Source organism: Lethenteron reissneri, chromosome 33 (assembly GCF_015708825.2).
Source record: "Lethenteron reissneri isolate LAM-NWPU_2019-01 chromosome 33, ASM1570882v1, whole genome shotgun sequence".
NCBI classification, from domain to species: Eukaryota; Metazoa; Chordata; class Hyperoartia; order Petromyzontiformes; family Petromyzontidae; genus Lethenteron; species Lethenteron reissneri.
In genome coordinates this window covers 12,338,740-12,361,034 of record NC_083811.1, presented here as the reverse complement: position 1 = coordinate 12,361,034, position 22,295 = coordinate 12,338,740, and the positions used below count along the sequence as shown (strand labels likewise).

The window sequence follows — 22,295 nt, the reverse complement described above, 5'->3', positions numbered from 1 at the left end:
ACGTGAATGGCTATTATTATTATGACTTTATTTTTTATTATATTTGGTATGATACTGTAGAAACTTGAATATGTTTAGAGGCTGTGCTCATCTGCATTGGTAGACCTGAGCCTGGAATGGAAATTCCACATTACTTTGGTGGATGAAAGTCTTGACACAAAGAACCAATTATAGAATTCCCACAATCTCCGGCCAGGATTTGAACTCCAAAACTTCTGATTGTAAGACAAATGTTCTGCCACAGCAACATCTGTCCAGGTATTTTAATTTACAGGATATGTAATGTTTTGCTTGAGCTGTCAAACTGCCACACAATATAGTTCCTCTACATGACTCTGCTGGCCGTAATAAAATGTAATGCAGCTGAGTTGAGCGACGTTCCGATGGCTGACTGATTTGTTCCAGTGCCTTTCTCACCATCGTTCAGTTGCTTCCTCATCTCTCTTTTATCACTACTCCCTTGAACTCCACGCATTGATGCCTCCTGCATTGTTAAATGTTTGTTTTTCCAGACTCGCTGCTTCTTCTTGTCCATACTGTGCTCCTCATCAGCGTCCATGAATTGAAGGAACGACGTGATTTTAAGAGTAAGACTTAACATGTATTTCCATAGTGTTTGATTTTGGTATGCTATTTGAATTGAGCAAGTTTCCTGTAAGCTTACTTAACCAAACATATTTACGTGTTATCTGCTGTACTATTAGTGCCCTGACCTGTCCGCCACATTGCATTACAGACCTTTAGGTCTACGTTCAGCAACTGAGATTTAAAAAACAAAAAACCCTTGTACTATTTTTGTGAATGACATCATGATTTGTTTTATTGTCCGTCAGACAACAACATCATTTGCTTTGTTAGTTACTGGATGCCTCTGAAAGCACACAACAAAACTGGCTTAGCGACAAATGCACCGGAACAATCAACCATCCAGCCCTGGCAACACAAAACGCAGGAATGTTTTACGCCCCGCGTGCATACTCGCTGGATGTCATAAGGCGTGCTCTGACGTGCATCATCGCAATACGTTAAACATCTCTCTGACGTCAGATTATTGCCGCCAGGTTAAACTTGACGTCACGAAACGCACGAGGCAGATTTAGGACGACCTGTCGGTGTAGGTTCAGATCAGCCCAGCGCAGTCAACATGACTTGCAAGCCACCTGCGCTGACGTCGGCAACTTAATCATCGTCAACAAACGCACCGCCCAAGTAAACAATGCAGTGCAATCTGCATGACAATTCAGGTTCACACCAACACAAAGGCAACTATCCCCCATTTTGCCTCATATATACATATCATAGACGCAATGCTCATGAAAGGCTGACGTTGTCTTTGACATACTGGAGAGAAAGAGGAAACATAAATTGCCTAAAACATGAGTAGACACTGGCTGGGGAGCAATACTGAGATAAGAGCCCAGCGAAATCAGAATTGCATGCGTTAAAATCTTGGTCATGGCTGAACTCAGCCCACCATCCCACAATGAATGATGAATTAAGGGCAATGATTGTGTGGCTTTTGCTCTTTGAATGCAGATTGTCCACTACTGGCTCTGGGGCACAAAGACACACGAGCACACCCGAATGGGTATTTGGAAATGTAGACACTTTGAATGTTTGTTCCTGACATTTCATTTACATAATTTTAACAGCTTGATGGCTAATTATAATTTGTATTAGACAAGCTTTGAGTGTTCGTCCAAGGTGTAAGCTGTCACAATATTGGGCTCAAAGGCATGAATGACAGCAGAAGACAACTCGTGAGATCCCACAGGTAACATAGTGCATACATATGTTAGTGTGTGTGTTCATGTGTGACAGGTGTCCGAGTGATTGGCGCGTGACCCCCTTTGGGGGTGCACTCTGCACACGTTTAACTTACAAATGCCGTTTCAGCATAATGCAATCAAACCGGGTGTCCTGGTGGTGAGATGTTGACTAACTCGCCTGGTATACAAGAGGTCGTGGGTTCGATCCCGACCATGATGCCTGTATATTTGGAGTTTGCATGTTCTCCCTGTGGTCACGTGGATTTTTTTCCGGGTCCTGCGTTGTTTCCCTCCACGTTCATAATAAACACGCGTTTTGAGTATTTGGCTGCTATAAATTTCCACATGATAAGCCACTTCGTTGAGCAATCACTTGCTGCAAAGTTGCTTCTGCAAAATAGCTATAGAGCTCAGTGGGCCTTACATGGTATTATACAAACATTGTTTAGTTTTAAGAAGCAAGCCCTACGCGTAGCATGTGGATATACAAAGGTCGGTCGTCGTGACATCGCTGGCATCAGCTTCCATGGGCTCTTCTCTAACACACTAGTATCGCGTGTTTTTGTTTTGGTTGTAGCGTTCTTAGCCGCACCTACTGGACGTATGTGAAAAAGAGCTTGATAGCTCATAGGATTTCTCCAGGATCAATAAATATTCTGATTTTGAGTCGCGCACTCCTCTTCGAAATGGATTGTGCATCTAACGACGCAAAGCTTTTTGCAGATTTTATTGAGAAAACAGTAAACAAGGACTAAATATTGTGATTTTGCCTCAAGTAGAGTTGATTAAAAGCTGCATTAGCATTTAATTTTTGCGTAAAACTTAATAATGAGTGAATGAGTATATCAATGAATTGTGTGCAAGTGAGAAATCAACACAAACATGGGACAAATATTGTACAAGGCTGCACAATAATCAGGCTTTATATTAGTGTAGGGATGTTAGAGAGAGGGCCGTTATGTATGGCAGTCTATGGGAAAGAAACACAGTGGGCGGGGCTACGTGTGTGCACAGGGAGATGCCCTCTGCGACGTCCGAGCCAGACACCCTGGGGGGGGCTGGTTTGGCGTTATGATCCCCCGGGGCCCCACCCCTCAAGGAGGGTTGGGTATAAAAGGGGACGTTATATGGGCTCGGGGGCAGTTATGTTATAGTTAACTAAGAAGACTGAAGACGTCTTAGATAGAGCCCTGGACTCCCCTCGTTCGATGTCCTTGTCAGGGCCGAACAGGACCGAGCCAGCGGCGTGGTCCCGAAAGCCAGAGCCGGTGCTCTTCTAAGAGCTGGTCTGGGACTCCGGGTACCGGCCCGACTTACCAGTGTCGGGCCAAGTAGCCTCCCCTAGCCCAGTAGTGGAGGACTGTGAGGCAGGCTAGGACTTAGCTAGGAAGAGTATCCTTAGCTAGTCGGGTGAGGGGGCCGATACCCCCTCCAGTGCTGTATGTCACATACGAGCTTTGTTGAATAAATATCCGTGTGCCTCCACCTCGGCGTCAAGTGTCTTCACCGGTACTTCATTAGCATTATTCATTGTTAATTATATTATACCAACAGCTAGTAATTGATGTAGATTTATGTAATTCTTCCATCATATCCCAATGTGGACAGACTCCGTCTATGATTCGAATAACAGTACGTCTCTCATGGCCAGATTGCTGAAAGATCAAATCTGAGCAGGGGGCTCAACTCAGGCCATTACCTCTCTGGGAGCAATGAAGTAAGGCACCACCTTTGTCGACACGTAAATAGACTGGCTCCTACCATGCTAACGTGACAAATTCACCACTGGCTCAGAGTCACCAATAAGATTTGAGCCCTGCCTCTATCAACTGAGAAGCTCGTTGATCATGATTTTTTTTATCTTAAATACATTGTTAAATGAAAATGTTAAATTTTCCTTTTGAATACAATTTGAGATACATTTTTTTAAAGACAAGAATACAATTCTAGATTTGAAGTTTTCGTGACTGCAAGGATTCATACTCTTTGGTTTTTTCGGTAAAGTCAAATAGGTAAAAAATTGTGTTGCCTCCGAAACGTCGTGATATTATTTATTAAAAATGTTTTCCTACGTGACTTTACCAAAAAACCCAAAGAGTACAAGAATACAATATAATCACATGTACTCCAAATGTAGACACAAGATATTTTCATTGTGGTCAGTGCATATGATGCCATCTTGTGGTATCATGTGGAACAATCCGAGTGTATTTGCCATGGGGAAGTCGCGGAGAGTGACCTGAGCGATTTCTGGACTCAATGACAGGTCAGTCAAAAATACGAAATCCCTTTAATCTTGAACGGAGAAGAATCCGTGGGGCCTTAATTCAACGACTACAAAACAGGAAATAACATCGACAAAGTCGTTCCCGGCGACTACTACAATACTTCAAGGTCAACGCAGAGGGGAGAGCCAAAGGCCAAGGGTGGAACCTGCGCATAGGAAAGTTCCGGACCAAGGCCAGGAGGCGAAAGTTCCGGACGCGGAGTGGTGGCAGTCTGGAACCGACTGCCCCCAAACACGCGGTGGAAGCCGATTCACCGGGACTATGAAAGAAACGCCTCAATGGGATCATAGAACCGAACGAGCTAGACGGACCGAATGCCGCCTCTAATTTGTAATGTACAGTATTATTATTAATAGTCTACACTAGGGAAGTGGTTCACAACGTGTGGTCTGCAAACCACGCTGCTGGTCCTCTCTAGAGCTGGGTATGTGGCCTACTCTTCCACTCTGGTTAGGTGATTTGGAAGTGTTGAGAATATGAGTACCCACGATTTAGCCCACAACACGCGACCAGCCGAACGACAAACTGTGACATTTTTTGTTCTCCTAAACTTTTCTTAATCTATGAAATAAGTTTGCATTTCACTCTACGATGGTATCTTTCTTACCTCGCTATGGCTCGCCTGATATTTCACGGACTATTGTATAAAAAAATTACGGACCACAATTGCTGTCGAGAAAACAAAGAATTATCTCAATAAACTCTAACAAAATGCAGAAGGAAGCAACATCTATTTGCTAAATGAAGTATTCTATATATTCTACATTGCATACCCCACTCCAAATATGCATTTGCCGCAACGTACATGACATAAATTCCTCTCAATCTTTTATAACCTCGATAGACTTTCAAAAAAACATTGCTATCTTACCTAAAAGTGAAGGTGGTATTTATATTTCTACTTATTGTGTGACACTTTCAAGGGGACAATGCAGCATAAAGTCGCACAGAAGTAACCACACAGAGCAAAAACGTATCTTAACATTTGCCTTCTCAATGCGTTCCTCTTTAGATTCTCCCACATGCAGATTATGTTACTGAACTTGAATGAATGGATATACTGCATGTAGCTGAGCAAACTTTTTAAATGCAAAGTTGTTTTCAACCCCTCATTTTATCTTGATTTCTAATTAATGAGTATCATTTGTTCGACATGTTAACAATCGGGGCCTTGTTAAGAACACTGATATACTCAGGAACCCCATTCCTAAATCAGACCGGTATTTCATTGACATCCAAATGACGTAAGTGGGACAACCGCAAAACAGAATTGCCACCTACGAGGCAGCCTCGTGCCCATTTGCAGGCCGGTGCCGCGTACATCTTGCGCCGCACATTAGAACAGTTCAGATGAGACATGATGTACAGCACCTTTGAGTTGCTGAGGAATTTCTGAATATTAGAAAATGTATTTATACTGGAGGAATCCGATCTTTTTAATAGATGTCCAGGAGTGAACTGTGAGTGTTAATCCTAAAAAAAAGTTCCTTCTGCCTCCCCCCCTCTCTCCGCCCCTCCTATCCAATCCATCTCTCACCAAGGTCCAGGATGATTTGGCGCAGCACCAACACGTCCACCACATCGCTGGTCACCGGTTTGGGCTCCTTGGCGGAGGCATTGGCATGATGCTCCATGCCGCTCTGCCGAGGGCTGCCCACCACGTAGCGCACTTGCCTGCTCTCCGGCTCCAGGCTCAACATCTGCACACTGGGCACCCCAGAAGAGCAGCAGCAGAAGCAAGGCACGTCACGCTCTGGACAGCAGCGGGGATTGTAAAACGAAGTGCCAGGTGCTGTGCGCGCACACACACGCGTACAATGAGGGTCCCGTTTCCATCTTGTCGACCCTGACAGGCAAGTGCTGTAGGCAAGGCAGGTGGACCATACACACAATAGTTGAATATCCCCTGTCTCGCCAGATTTTTGGGGCAAGTGCTGTTCGTGAGGACCTTTTAAAACTGGGCAGAGAACACAAACAGGTGGTGTGGCAGCCACACTGCCAGCTGCCTTTGTCTCTCCAATAATAATTTGTCGACGCCACGCCAGGCGTTGATTTAAGGCCGAGTCTCTTCAAGGGAGGGCCAGAAATTATATTCGGATACCGTTTGCCACTGAAGATTGGAGGCTGTTAACTTTTACAAACATTATTTGCCTTCTCAATGTCATTTCACTTGTGCGAGTGACACCATTCCATGAAAGAAAGAGTATATTTGGAACTCTCGAAGGGGTACACATCACTTAAGGCCCACGGAAGGAGGTATCAAAGACCTGCTTCTGAGATGCCATCAAGTGGCCCCTTATCAACAATAGGAGTGTTGCACTTTTTCCCACGTGCTCAGCTACAGAGTTCGTTCGTTTCTCAGTCTGCTTATCCTGGTGAGGGTTGCGGCTACAGAGATGTCCATGAAACTGAAATGTCTTGCTCACATGAAGTGCTAAACCAAATTTGATCAAATATTTTGCGTGCAGTCATTGGTCATCAAAATTGAGGCCATCAACTCACGACAGTTGCAACTTAGATTAATTCAAATGTGGATGAAACTTGGATTCAAATCCAGGATCTCACACCTCAGTCACCTAAGCATCTCATTAACAGGAACTTCAATTTTATCCAGATTGGTATCATTTCGTGAGACAAAAGTATAAATGTGGATCTCTCCTAGAGCAGAGCAGACTTTTGATTTAAAGAATGGCCCATGGACGTGGCTATGACAGAGCTATATCTGAGACGCCTTCAAGCAATCTCTGGATCACACAGTAGAGGGCCGCACTTTCTTGATCTGCTCTTCATTGAAGGGTAACGTTCATCACATCAAAGTTCAAAACAATATTTAAATTTTCGATTTAAAGCTTTCGTGACTGCAGGGATTCATCTTCTTGGTTCTTTCGGTAAAGTCACGTAGAAGGGAAATAAAAAAAATATATAATGTTTTCTTTTTATTATTTTATTATTTCCCTTCTACGTGACTTTACCGAATGAACCAAGAAGATGAATATTTTAATTCTCAGACCTACAATTTAGCCAAACCATGGGTGTAGAATAAAACTGAATGTGATCGTTAATTTGTGCAGTCGTAGGTGACAGGGCTGAGACCATCACTGTGCAGTAATACCCCGATTTACGTATCGCCCTTATAAGACGTTTCACAAATACATCGTCACTTGATAAACACAGCTCCCTGATTTGCGTTGCCTCAACCCGCACTGACGTCGCTTGCAGCATCGTCCGTCCTTTCTCGTATGTCACCTCAGCCTTCCCCTCCACCACCTACCCTGTACATCGCTTTGATTGACGTCGTTTCGATATTCGTCGTGGCACCCCTGAGGAACGCATTCCCGACGTAAACCGGGGTTATTACCGTACCCGAGAACCGGGTTTAATCATGGGCAACTCGCCACATTCAAACCCAGAATCTGGACGGTGCAAGACATTTGTGACAATTCACATTACTTTTACAAACACGGTGTGATAACAACAACCGCCATTCGCCACTAAGTGGCCGTGACGTCACCACGTCGCTTGTGCCAGGCTATGTACACGTGGAGGCCACGTGAAGTGTCGAACGCCCGCGGGCAGGAGGTCACGGGGCAGACCCATGTGCCACAGGTCGACTGACTGAGATGACTGGCTGATGCGCCACCTGTGCCCCCTGTTGTGCCAACTTGCTGTGCTTTAGCCACCCTGGCGCTCCGCTCGTTGTTGTGAGCGTCGCTCCTCTGCCCTCCGTTGTTGTTGGAGGGCGACTGCCTCCAAATGCCCAGTAGCGTCCTTCACGAGCCTCCTCCACAGAGGCCGATCTTGACACCGCTGGTACCAGTCATCGGCAAGTCCACTCAGCTACACATCCTCTCGTACCACATCATTCCATCTCTTCTCTAGCCCGTGCCACGCCCGTTTAACCCCCTCTATCAGGCCGAACAAAAAAGCTGTTTAGGAATGCGGTGGCTGGGCATGCGGGCTACATGACCCAGCCAACAACAACAACAACAACCCCTATCTCTCTCAACAACAACAACACTCGCAGCTTGCTGGCAGCGGACGCGTGACACAGAGGAAGCCGCGTTTACCCTCTCTGAGCGAGCGACGGGCTGCCCGGCAGGGGCGACTCCGAGCTCTGCGATTCCGTGCGTTGACGCCGCTGGCTGTTGTCTGCCTGGCAGAGCGTGGCCAGTGCCATGTGCACGCTGTACTCGCTCACGCCCAGGTCCACCAGCTGGCGGCGGATGCCCGAGACGCACTCCTGCGGAAGATGCGGAACGTTCGACGCGGTGGCGTGGATGTTGACTCCCTCGCCAGGTGTGCAGGAGGTCGTAGGTTTCGTCGTGAGTTGGAGCCCGACCCTGTTCTCTCCGGGTCCTCCGGTCCCCCCCCCCCTCCACGTGTATAATAATTATCAACATGCGTTTAAATTTGTTCTGGCTGCTATACATTTCCACATGATAAGCCACTTCGTTGAGCTGTCGGTTCTGGCAAGTTCGCTTCTGAACAAGAGCTAATAGCTTATTGGCTTTTACCTGGCAAAATAAAAAAAAATGCCTTAGTTTAATGTCTCCTCAGTGGCAGAGCGAGGCTTTTTTTTAATCCTTTATATTAAGTTCACTTGCTTGCTTGCGCGCTTACGACCGTGCAAATCTTTCGGTCGTTTTTCAACCCACTTCCCGTGATCCAATCCAGCTGACATTTTGCACACAGACTCGTTGTGCGTGACAATTTATTTTCGTGAAAAAAAATTCCAAAATTTTCCACTTTTTAGGAAGAAACAAAAATTCATATTTAATTTAAAATACCAATGTGATAAAAATGAAACTCTTACTCAAGAAAAACAAATGAATAATAAAATAAAACCGATGCCACGCATATAAATATTTATAGTGAAAAACTTTGTTTTTACGGGTTAATTTTTTACGATTGAGACCCAACACCCCCTTAGTTTTGTGGACAAGGCCAACAGCCACTGCTACTACAAAGACGAAGATCCCCCCCCCCACCCACCCCGTCTTGCCTTGAACAGACTGTCGGAGTGAGTGTTGTTAGCGAGAACCTCCTCAGGTGGGCACGGCGCCATGACAGGACACAATGATAAATTACGTGAATTCATTATGTCCTGCTACAGCGGACTCGGGGGTGGGTGGACCAACACCACTCCCGGCCGCCTTTGTCTCCCCATTGCTGATGTTTACATACCGCACCAAGTAGGGTACACATTTAAAGCACATCAACGGTCAGCGATATACAAATAAGCGCAGAGACAACGACATTTACAAAGGGAAGCACAGTAGCACCCACCCATATGGCCTGCGTGCCACGGTGGCGAGATGTTAACTACTTTGACCTGGTATACAGAAGGTCTTGGGTTCGATCTCAAACCTAACGCCTGCTGTATATTTTGGGTTTGCATGTTGTGATATACATTTCCACGTGATAAGCCACTGTTTTTGAGCTTTAATTTGTGCCCAGGTCACTTCTGAAAAGAGCTGTATAGCTCAGTGTGCCTTACCTAGTAAAATAAAAAAAAGTTTAGTTTTTAGTTTGAACAATGGGCACGCTTCTTAATTCCCCACACCTGTGCCCACCAGAGTAAGTCTATGAGCAGGTAGGGTACAATCTGGTTACCACCATACTTTCCTAGGACGTAAAAATGGGGTTCCCTCTAGCTCCCTCTAGTGGAGGCCCTTTCGGCAACAGTGGCGTGAGCAAGCAACTTCTGGGCTGCACCTCTCTGCTGTATATTGGTTTCTTCATTCTAAGCATAATGGTTGATATAATTGCTGTATAGCCAGACACCTCTATAAATGTTCTGCCATGCTGCGATGACCAATCGGCAAGAAGACCGCTTAGGCTGTTGAGCGGCGTTACGCGCTTTGCACACACCTTGCCGACAGTGAAGGGGCTTGCATGAGCACGGGTGGAGCGTGGGGACAAATAATGCACACATGTATGGCCGAACTTCTTTTGCACCGTATGTGGCCAACCGTGCTAATCAGAGGTGCGGGACAAGGACAATAAACTAAACACAAACAAAGAAATTATAAAGAAATTCGTTTTCAATCGAGATTTAAAAGTGCATTAGCTCTAGTGGCATCCAAATATTGGGAGGAAGAACGTTCCAGACGGCATCTGGAAGCGCGCGATGCGGTGACCGTCTGATGGTTCAGTGTTCTTCATCATCTGCTTGTTTTCCCATTTTCTGTGCAGTGGTTTATCATCAAGATACTTTTAAATAGTATCGTTTGAAGTAGCACGTGCTACAGATTTGAATTTCCTGAGGATACAGCCAAAACATTACGAGCCACTGTTTGGTGGCACGGTGAGAGTGGCAGGCTACCGTAGTGGTGAAGCAGCTTGCGTGAGTGGGGCGTGGGAACAAGCGATGCACGCACGCAGCGTTCAACTTCTATCGCACCGTACGTAGCCAACCGCGCTAATTCGGATGTGCCTTGCACCGCCGCAGCCCTCATCGTGAATCGAGCGCGCACACAGCTCACCTGGTAGTTGTAGGTGCTGGTCTCCTGCAAGATGTCGCTGCCGAGCAGACATTTCCAGAGGCGACCTCTCGTCTCTGGGGGCACTCCCTCTCTCACGAGAGCACGCAGCTGTGAAACGCACGCACGGACGCATGGAGATGGACCGCCATCCCGGCCAGGTACAACGCAAACACTTCTATCGAATTCGCACCATTGCATTATATGGGGGGCGGGGGGGGTACTCGTGGAGTATAATGCACGACGCAAGAGGCTACTGGCTCGCCTGGCGTACGGCCCATGTAAGTGTGGAGCAACATCTTTAATTTCACGTTGACGTTGTTGAACCGGACGATTGCGCGAGGAGAAGCAGAGTGGTGCATTGCCGTGACGACACATCCCTATCTGCGCATCGGGCATCGAGTCTGGTTGATTCCAGCGGTACACTGGTGGGGAGTTTGTGAATTTTTTTCCCATTTTTGTACATCATGTTTGCGTGTGGGTGACGCTCAGGGGATCGTGGCCCACGAGAACCTTTGCGGAAGATCGAAGGTCTTTCACGAGGAGGTGCTTGTTTGCCTGATGTTTTTTCGTAAATAACCCAGCAGCAGTTAAATTTCGATTTAAAGCATTCGTGACTGCAGGGATTCATCTTCTTGGTTCTTTCGGTAAAGTCACGTGGAAGGGAAATAATAAAATAATAAAAAATATAAAACATAATAAAATATGTTTTATTATGACTTTACCGAAAGAACCAAGAAGATGAACCAGCAGCAGTTGTTTAACAAACCCCGACTGACTGCTGGAGAGAGCCACAAGGTGGAAACCGGTCCAGAATTTGCTTACTTAGTAAATGCTGCTGGATAGTAGGGTGGACTGTAATGTTGTATTGGTACGTGGAGATATATACTGCTTATATATGTTTGCTTACAGATTACGATGCAATATTCTCATACAGAATCCTCATTTGGTTCAGGCGAATGATAAAACCGCCGACTCTCGAATGCTAATTCCTATTGCTCGGGGCTGTGTTTCAGCATTGTTCTGCCCTTTAAACGCACGGGTGTCATAGGGACAGCCAATCAGGGACGTGCTTTAGGCACACGTCAATCAATGTACTTAACATGTAAGCAACTCTTAACAGCTGCAGGCAAACGATTACTGATATCCATAATTGACCACAGGAATATTCCATATTACTGCTTTATAGAAAATGAAAAACACCAAAAATGTAAAATGAATTCCTGTGCTACTTACAGAGGTGTATATTACATAAATGAATGGACTCTTAGAATTAACAAATATCACTATTACACTTTTTTTTATAAAAACAATGGAAATTTGGTAAAGTAGGCAATGCGTTTGAAATTAAACGAAAGCTCAGGATATTATATAAAACTGTGCTCATAACGTAAACTGGTGTTGGCTGTTGCTCATCTTTAATTGCCAATCCTGAGACAGGGGATACAATTTTACTTCTTACGGGACTGGTGAATTAAATGTATTACATTAAATAAACTGATGATGACTAATGACGCGCACTGATGATTGAGGCGATGATTCGTGCTGGGAAAATGTTGACACGAGTCCAATAGAGACGTGTTTGATCCACACAATACACTTGGCAAAGGTCATTGAATCTTGCAAAGGTTATTGAATTTTGTCAAAGGTCATGGAATCTTGTCAAAGGCAATTACAGCAAATTAATTCCAATGAAGGCACATTTCTAAATGTTAAACATATGCAAAGTTTATACTCTTTGGTTCTTTCGGTAAAGTCACGTAAGTATAAAATAAAATAAATTAAATCATGACGTTTCGGGCGCAACACAAGCGTCCATCATCAGAGAGTATGGATCCCTGCAGTCATGAAAACTTCAAATCTAGATATGCAAAGTTTAACTATTCAGAGACAATGATTATGTATTTTTTTCCAAAACCCAATTACAAAACATATTACCTATTAAGTCACAAGGCCCACGATTGCAGGGGGTCGGTTGCTGGGATTCTCTCTCGACACGTGCTTCTACTCTGTGCCTCTTCTCTGATCACATCCACTATAATAATAATAGTTCAATTTGTAACGCGCGCAAATTTGCAGACGTAGTGGCCGCAACTCAGAGGTGCGGAGCCAAGCTCAGAGTCGCTCAAAAGCATGATTGTAGAGGTGAGTTTTTAAGTGTCTCTTGAAGGAGGCGATTGAGGTGATGCTGCGAATGTGCAGAGGGATATCGTTCCAGACTGTTGGGGCTGCCACCGAGAAGCGGCGCATAGACATGACTATCCTGGATCTTGGTATCAAGAGGAGGTCGTGAGTCGCGCTGCATAGAGACATAGACTCGCATAGAGACCCATAGATTCACATACAGATCCACAGACTCACATAGAGACCCATTCAGTCACACCCAATGTCCTCATATCATTTTCCACCACATCGTCCCGTTTCACTCTTGGCCCTCCTCTACTCCTTCCAGCCACATCTCCAGAGCTCTTCGAATCTCACCATTTGTCTCTTCTCAACACAAAACCATCTAGCCTTCCTCACCTTACTGAGAATACAACAGTATCATTGACTCTTTCCTAAAACCTGTAAATTCCTCGATTGAATACAAAATTCCATTCTAACCTAAAACTCGAGTCAAAGTCAACTCGAAATGTCTCCATTCTCTAATGCACGTGGGGTTGTGCCAGTGACGTGGTGGTAAAAAAACGGACCTGGATAAACGAACCTGTGGTAAATACCACAGTGTCCAACTACCCCACTCGGCTTTGCTCATCTACCTTGGCGGGCCACTCTATCCCATGAGATGGCCATCGTTGACCTTGCACAATGTGGTGCCTGTTTAATTGACGCCAGAGCGATGGTGTTCCTGACCGTGGTCTATCAAAGGCAGTGCTTCATTGCAAGGCCGGAGGGCCCACATGGCGGCCTTTAGTGCGGCCCACGACAATACACAACGTGTAAAAATCTAGATTTGAAGTTTTCGTGACTGCAGGGATCCATACTCTTTGGTTCTTTCGGTAAAGTCACGTAGGTATAAAATAAATTAAATCACGACGTTTCGGGCGCAACACAAACTTCAGCAATTGTTTCTTGTTGTGGTTGTCCCACCTGATGACGGACGCTTGTGTTGCGCCCGAAACGTCGTGATTTAATTAATTTTATTTTATACCTACGTGACTTTACCGAAAGAACCAAAGAGTAACGTGTAAAAACACCGCTTGCCCACGCACTGATGATGTCTGATCGGCGAAAGTATCCCTCCCCCCACTCCGCCCACTCAGAAAATGAGTGAAGAACGCTGCTCTCAGCCGGCACAGGTGGCGCTGAGTGGTGGGGCCCGAGGTGGATTGTTTACCCAGCGCTGTGGAGCGGTGGGTTTGGGAGCAACGTGTGGCATGCGGCCCGGCTTGCGAGTGGAGATGCTTCCTCCTCTTGGCTTGCGTGCCGCTTTGACTGGTGCACTGAGCTTGGTGCCTTGCAAGTGTGGAACTCGTCAATTGGCGACAAGGATTGTTTCAATTATTCGTCCACGAAAGCCACCCCGAGTCGTGGGACTATTTTTTTCAGGTGGGCCCTGCGTTGGGTTTTTCATTTCAGGATGTTTTCAGACAATTAATGATGTAGGAGGAGACCAAGAACGCCAGAAAAAAAACTCCATGTGTGCGAGGGGGCAACACTCTATCCAGGTACATGTGTAAAGAGATGGTCCACTTGCTGTACTGCCTTCTCCTGGCGAGCCAGAGTATGGACCAGGGGGATGGCGGATCGCACAAATGTCGTGACACTACCTTCCTGTAGGCATCGAGGTCTCATACTCTGGCTTGCTTTGTTGTTGTTTGACTTGCATCCCACTGGGATTTTTGCACAGCGTTGGTGTACGGTGCTTTTTTTCCAGAAGACTTTGCAGTTTTTTCCTGGATTTTTCTGTTTGTGCATAGTCACTTTAAGATGTTTTCTTGTTAATGTTTGTGTTTTTTGTTTGTTGCGGTTGCACCCGATTCAAGAGCCGAATGGCTTACAGGGCTATACCAAATAAATGAAACTTAAAACTGAAAAGGCGGAGCAGAAAATGTGCGCACCACCTGTTCCATCTGTATGAGATGCAGTGTTTCCCCCCTCGCCAGCATGCTTTTTCTCCGAGTGCCCTGGTTTCCTCCCACATGTAAACAGTAAATCATTTGCTGATAACGCTTTAGTACATAGAGGGCCACGGAGCTTGGGCAATCGTTGGCTACAGCTCGCCGCGTGGCTTCTGCTAGCGTGCACGTTATCGGTTCAAATAGTTATACAAAATAGGAGCCGAAATTCAACGCGGAATTGCTCTGTATCTCACCTTGCTGAAGCTGAAGGTGTTTGTGTTGCTCCAAGACTCGAGCAGCTCGGCCCAGGCGGAGAGACGGCCGCCTGATGTCTGCGGGTGGCTGCACGGCAACGAAAATTGCATCATTTGACTGTGGCAGCAGCAGAGGTTGAATCGAAGACCGCAAATATCCAACAGTCAAAATAAAAAGTCGAAAGTATCTGCTTGCTCCAATGATGATGGGTACCGGTACAGGTGCAGCCCTGTAACTGTTGGCTCACGCCACTGCTGACAGAAGAGCCTTCTCCATTCGAAAGAGCTCATCTTAGAGCGAATTTTGGCCTTCTCTTCCACGTTAGCCAGACGTCTTGAAACAGGTGGGTGTACCCACACTTTATCCGACGACACGCAACTTGCCAATCGATTCACTGTGGTATACCCAATTATACAGCTGGGATGGCAGAGGTGGGGGGAGGTTTATACAATTCTGGATTGCAAGTGCAGTGTGCTAAACGTTTCACCATGCCATAATTTACTTCAGATGATAATAATGACCTATTTATCCAGGAATGCCTCAAGTTGCTTCTGAAAAATATTTTAATAGCTCAGTAGGCTTTACCTGGTAAGATAAAAAAAATTTTTTATTAATTTGTCTATGTTTTAAGTGATTTGTTTACCTTTCCTATACTTTGCACTCCTATCGTATTTATTTATTGTTTGTTGTTGTAAAGTTCTGACCCACCCTTACTGGCCATATGCGAAAAGAGCTTCATGGCTCATCGGATTCCTCCAAAATAAATACAGATTCTGATTGTGCTCGTTGCAGGAAACGGTCGTGCCCAGAGAAAACTCTGACATCAATCACTGAAGGCCGTAAAAGCTCCACACAGATGGATTCAATCAGCTGCTCGCTGGGCCGCTATCTCCTGGTCACCTCGCAGCCCATCAGCTTTGGGAGTTCTACAAATATCTGTGTGAAATACAAACGTATATGTTTCCTTCCTAAACTTCGATTCAATGTGGGTTCGCTATGCAGTACGTGTGAGTTCATCCCAGCCGGCGTTTCACGATAAAATATGACAGGTGATATAAAACGTAGTGTAGGTTACTTTTTTTGGGTTAGACGGCACAAATTGAAATGTGTCGTTAAGCCCGTCACCACACGACATAGTCAATGAGTGAGTTTTGTCACGTAGACAAAACATGGCAATGCGTTACGAGTACAGCACACCGGTGTGTTGGAGAGTAAACGCACAACATTTACCATTCGAGTACTGTGACGTTTCGCCAGTAATTGCAACTAGCCTCATCAGGCGACAGCCAGATTTGTGGATAAATCTTCCACAAATTCGAGTAACGAATTGACATTTTTCGATTTGAAGCTTTCGTGACTGCAGGGATTCATCTTCTTGGTTCTTTCGGTAAAGTCACGTAGAATGGAAATAATAAAATAATAAAAATAAAACATAATAAAATAATTCTCACGACGTTTCGGCCACAACGCAAGCAGCCGTCCTTAGGTGAAGAACAGGTCTGTCGGAAAGACAGACCTGTTCTACGTGACTTTACCGAAAGAACCAAGAAAACGAATTGACATGTTTTGTTTACGTGACAAACCTTACTAATTGGCTGTGTTCTCTATTATGAGCAAATAACTTATACTACTTTTATGGTCATGAACGCCTACGTGTTAAACGTTACTTGTTGTTACTGAATGCCCATGCAATGTGTGATCGGTGGCATTCAGTGAACTATGTAACAGTAAACAATTGCACCTCGAGTGTTTAATTTTCAAAGGTGAAACGAATGAGAATGATCTCAAGACCAGGCCCAAGTGCCCATTATCTCTTAGGGGTTGATCTATTGAGTTCCACTGTGTGGGAAATCAGTCCCTAGGGTTTCCACCTGGCTGGGTTTGTCCCAGATAGGTGGCAAGCCGATGACCGAGTCTCTGACATTAGACAGTCCAGGAATTGGCAGCTGTGTTCAGGTGGCAGCAATTGATTTGTACCAAGACCAGTTGGTATTGTGTTCAACTTTATGACAGTGTACTGCACAATTTTAAGAGACATAAGCTGACTGAGGAATGTGTCTGCATTTTGTCCACGGTGGAAAAGGTGGCCCACTGCTCCCTGCAATGGCAATGTGGAATTTCTACCGCTGACTCAGGCAACCGACATTGATCAACATAGCCTCAAAGTTCACTTGAGTCGGAAAAAAAAAGTATGACAGCTGCAATAACAATCGTTAACCTCGATGGGTAGGCGTCATGGTGGCGAGATGTTAACTACCTCGCCTGCTGTACAGGAAGTCGTGGGTTTGATCCTGACTCTGAAGCCTGAATATTTGGAGTTTGCATGTTCTCCCCGTGGTCGCGTGGACTTTTCCCCGGGTCCTCCGGTTTTTCCCTCCACATTTAGAAACATTAATATTTGTCTCGTATACATTTTTACATGAAAAGCCACTTCGTTGAGCTATAATTTCTGGTCCGGTCGCTTCTGAAATAAAAAGAATAGTTGAAATCGAACCACACCACGCTGTTGTAGACGGATTCCACTCGCAGTGGCTATTCTCATCTCTTGACGCTAGAGGGAAGCCTTCTATAGCACTGACACCAACAATGTGCAGTTTGCTCAAAGCAGTTTGTAACTTGAGAAAAAAAAGATGAAGTGGAATGTCAAACAGGTTTGCAGCTCAAATGCATATGGGGGTGGCAATCATTTGCCATGTAAGGCCCTGAGCCAGCGAGTAGTAGAAATCCCACGTCCATATGGTTGGGGGCAAGTATTTGCATACAACAACACCATCTGTTGATTTCTCCCACAAAGTGGTACTCATGTTATCGACGACAGATGAAATTAAATCCGAGTTGATGCACGACCGCCATTTGAATTTTCTACATTTTGATTGTGGGCGCGTGCCCACAATCGAAATAAAATTAGAATGCCAAAATAGACACATAATTCATACTGTGTAAATTAAGGGGCTTTATTTGTTTCGTATGGGTAGGAGAGAACACATAAATAGGCTTCTGCTCTGTGTCTTTACATACAACGACCCATTTGGCTTCCCAGACCAAAAGTATCCGGCAGCATTTGTTTAAGCGATACGAACCTGAACCGAAATCGCCCTTCTAGGTTCACCAGCAGAAGTCAGGCTTGCTAAGCGCAACCTGTTGGGGTGCCATTAGTTTGTGGCAAGAGCACTCCATCTAAACCGAGGGTTGGCAACTTGCAGCTCTGGAGCCGCATGCGGCTCTTGATGGAACTGCTTCGTGATGTTATTTACGTGCATTGCGGCTCATGAAATATTGAGCGGGTTTTTATTGCGGAATTCGAAAAAAAATTGCTCTCTTTGATATGTTGGTTGACGACCCCTGATCTAAACTACGAGACCCCGTTCAACGCAAAAGGCAAAACTGCAATAACATATACACATGCATAACACGTTGTTGTGTAGATTGTCAGGGCTTTGTCTTTAAGTTATATGGATAATAATATATATAATAAAATTCATAAACAGAACCCGATATGAAACATAAAATATGCTTTTCTCATCGGCCTACTGATTTTCCAAAACCACTATTATCTAGCAACGGGGTCAGTATGGGTGAGCCAATATTTGTATTTCTCTCATGTTCTCCCCCACCCTGGCGAGTGAAAGTCGGGCTCTCGGCCCATTCACGCTGACTCGCTGCTCAGACAGACCACGAGGCCACACGCGACGGCCGCGAGCAAACGTGCGCTGTGCGCGTTGTCGTCTCACCTGTACTCGTGCGTCCGATGCTGCTCGCTCCACTCCTCCGAGTACTTCCTGAAGATGGCAAAGCCAAACTCATCGAAGCCCAGCAGACTGCGTTTGCGGACGTGGCACCTTTTCACGAACTCCACCTCCTCCATCTCCTCCATCTCCATCATGGCCTCAATCGAAACCCACCCAGGTCTAGATTTGTTTTTTCCCCCTGCCGCTCGCAAAGCCTCACGCTGACTCAAACTTCAGTTTAGGTCGACCTAATTCACAACAACATTCACCGTACGGACCCCATTATTGCATACATACTTTCCAGGAATAAGCTTCTAAAGGGATGAATTCAACGAAAGCTACAGAACCAGCAGCTATTTAGATACAGTATATATACACAATCTCTTGTTCTCTTTGGCATTCGTCTCACTTCTTGGCTGTAACACGCCGCTGGGAATGACAGGAGCGGAGTTTGGAAATCGCACACGAGAGATCAGCGTGGCAGGGCTCTTGCCCGTCGTCTTACGCGGATGTGGCGGCTCAAGTGGAATGGGCGAAAAGCAAATCAATTAAGTGGCCCAGTCCAAACGGACGTTCTCTTGTAAATAACTGCGACTCGGTAGCTTTGCTCTAACGGAGCTATATGGTAAATGCACGATCATACTCAGAGTCAGAATATTTATTTATGTTGGTGGAATCCGATGAGCTATGAAGCTCTATTTTTTACAGATGTCCATTGTCACGTGGATTATTGCACTGAAATAACCAGCACCTACTGCACCATCATCATAATCACGATTATCATCATAATAGCCATCTGTGTGGCATAAACGTTGAATGCGTCTATCTTCTTTTGACATGTCAGGCTAGAACTTTGTGTTTCTACGCTCATATAAAAATCTACTTCACCTATTAGGCGATCACCCCCCTTGGGATGTACATACACACGGAACCCGTGTACACGTGGCGTCCACTGGACATCTGTGAAAAAAGAGCTTTATAGCTCATCGGATTCCTCCCGTATAAATACATATTCTGACTCTGTCCGTGGTTCCTCTTGCCTCCCAGTCGTTCTCTCTCTCGACGAGAGTGAGCGAATATCATGAGTCACGATGCAAGTTGAACTTATTATATTCACAAACCTACTTGCTGCACTGCCATCTCCTGGACTTGCGGGCATCTCCTGGCCAGGCAGCACGTGTGATCTATGCGATGTTCACCAATAAGCACAGCCTTCAGAGTGCTATTAATCACGAGCAGCATGGCCTCAAAAAACGCAGACGCTATGTTTAGGAGTTATGTTTCCGAGTGAAAAATCATGTAAACTGGAAAAAATGTCCGTAAATTTTAAAACGTATCATGTTTAAAATCAATGGTGCAGCAGGAAATGCACATTTCATAAAACAAAGCATTGTTACTTTATTTGGTATAATTGAGAGGCAATATTTTAGGTAATTCAATCCTATACAATACAGAATGAAGACACATTTTTCCGCCGAGAGTAAGTGGTCGCTGATTGAATGTGCTGGGGTAATTGTGATTTGTTTGAATGCACCGTAATTTTACAACGTATAGCTCTGGCAAAATGTTATAATTTTTACTTTAATATAAACCTGGAACAAATCTGAAGGCAAAGGAATCACTTTAACCACCACATCATAATAATAATAATGTTTTTTCCATGCACTTACCATATTGTATTTCTTCATTGTCATATTTAGCGAATGTTATGACGTTATCCAAAATGTCCTGGCAAATGTTATTTGCAGGGGCAAGATCACATATTCCACATGTGGCAGAAAGACGTGCTCTCACACCACGTTTTTCAGCAATTTGTGAGCAAAATAACGACTGGACAAAGTTCACTGATTTAATCCCTATGATGTGGCACACAAGTATTGTAGGAATAACCCAGCATTGTCTAATCTAAGCATGAGTTAAAATCAGAATAAATTAGATATGAAGAGATCCACTACTATTAACAGTTGCATAACAAAGTGAGCAATGTTGTTCACACTTGTTGTGGCATTGTCGAGTGTTCCTACTAATTGAATAATCTCATTCGCTGATAAGTGATTTAACAATTGCACATCGACTGATACAATTCTTAAATACGCACTCTGGTGCTTTGTCAGAAAGACATGAACAAAGTGCTCCGTATGATGTGTTCAATGAACATCTCTTTTTAAACTTACCTTAAAAAATTGTAATGTCTTCACGTTTTCATCGCTACATTAGTTGTGATTATGTTTCAAACCGTAATTATTCCATCTAGATTTTCAGCAAAAAAAATATATTGCTGTGGGTTTCCCACCTGATGATGATTGCTTGTGTTGCAATCGAAACGTTGTGATTTAATTTATTTTATTTTATACCTACGTGAATTTACCGAAAGAACCAAAGAGTACGTAATTATTCCATCAACGAAAATGTACATTGCATGAGATCATATTTCATGTTTTTTTTTACTAAATATGTAAATACAAACAACCAACCTATTTGGGCCCTGTGGTATGTAACCACTAGTATAGGAAGTCGCATATAAGATAAGTAAGTTATGGAAGATGCCTTCTCCCGTTCAAGTGGAAGTTCATCATGAGCAAAAACTGCAAGACAATGTGACATTTGTTAAGATGATCATATTCATGCAATTATTTTTTTTAAAATTATTATCCTAATCATGTAAAGATTGCACTGAATGTATTTAATAATAAAAAATGTATATGTCTATTTGGTGTAAATTAACGCTCATGTCCCAAGAGTTTTCCTTGAGATAAATTTTCTTAAATCGGCACTATAATGTTGGTTGTATTTTTTGTGTCTTGACAAAACAACATAATCAAGTTGTCCATGGGAAAAAAAGGTTCTGAGAGATAAAGCCCAACAGACTCAAACGTTGGTCCTTGTGACTTATTGACAGTGATAGAAAACACATATAGAATTCAAAAACAGGGCTTGGCTTTCATCAAAAGCGGCGCTGGTATATTTTTGGGAAAAAGAAATATTTTTGTAACAAAAGAATAATTAGTTACAATTTTAATAAGCTTTTCATGAAAAAAGAAATTGGATGAAAATCTACGCAGCCTACCCAGCTTTACACACAGTGTACCAAGTGTTCAGGCGTTAGGCACAGATCACCAAAACCATGCAGTACGTATAATAACAGTTAAGCAATGTGGCTAATGCATTTGTAGTGGCGCACAACCATAATTAACACTGCCTTGACACGTCTGTTGGTTTTATTACGTCAATTTTTTGTAATAAGATGTCCGTGTTACTCTTCAGCGTGCATGATTAATCCACGACTATTAAAAATATCTCCCTGCTTAAACCAGTGATTAATTTCCATCGATGGCTTTGGGCCACCGATGAAAATGCTCCACTGCTAAGACAAAAACAAGCACCGGTGACTTCGAATAAATGAGCACACCATTTATCAACCACAGTGGGATGATGAGGTTAGTAACCCCGACCGGGTTAAAACTCGTAAATTATGCGACTGTTAGCTGACTGCACTGCTACAACCACATGAATGACAAATACGGCAATAATGAATGCTTAACTTGCTCGGTGATATCAGTAGGCATTGCATCGCCCACAGATTGTGAGTGGTGGCAAGTTTAGTGAATCGTCTTTTCTTAGCTAGATGTAAATTATTCTTTGGTTCTTTCGGTAAAGTCACGTATAAAGATAAAATAATAAATTACATAATAGCATACGACGTTTCGATTGC

General features: G+C 44.3%; 1 protein-coding gene across 2 annotated transcripts in view; it reads right to left on the bottom strand.

Moving 5' to 3' along the window:
- LOC133350352 (uncharacterized) overlaps positions 1–19,079 on the bottom strand; it is a 207,207-nt gene extending 188,128 nt beyond the window's left edge. For both annotated transcript variants that reach the window (XM_061564640.1, XM_061564641.1), the window contains exons 1-5: positions 18,587–19,079; positions 14,855–14,942; positions 10,543–10,650; positions 8,125–8,297; positions 5,595–5,764 (exon numbers count right to left, since the gene is read on the bottom strand). In XM_061564640.1, the coding sequence (XP_061420624.1) occupies positions 5,595–5,764; positions 8,125–8,297; positions 10,543–10,650; positions 14,855–14,942; positions 18,587–18,738 (691 nt within the window). In that variant the 5' untranslated portion in view covers positions 18,739–19,079. The remainder of the gene's footprint in view (positions 1–5,594; positions 5,765–8,124; positions 8,298–10,542; positions 10,651–14,854; positions 14,943–18,586) is intronic.
- Between the last annotated feature and the right edge of the window lie 3,216 nt (positions 19,080–22,295).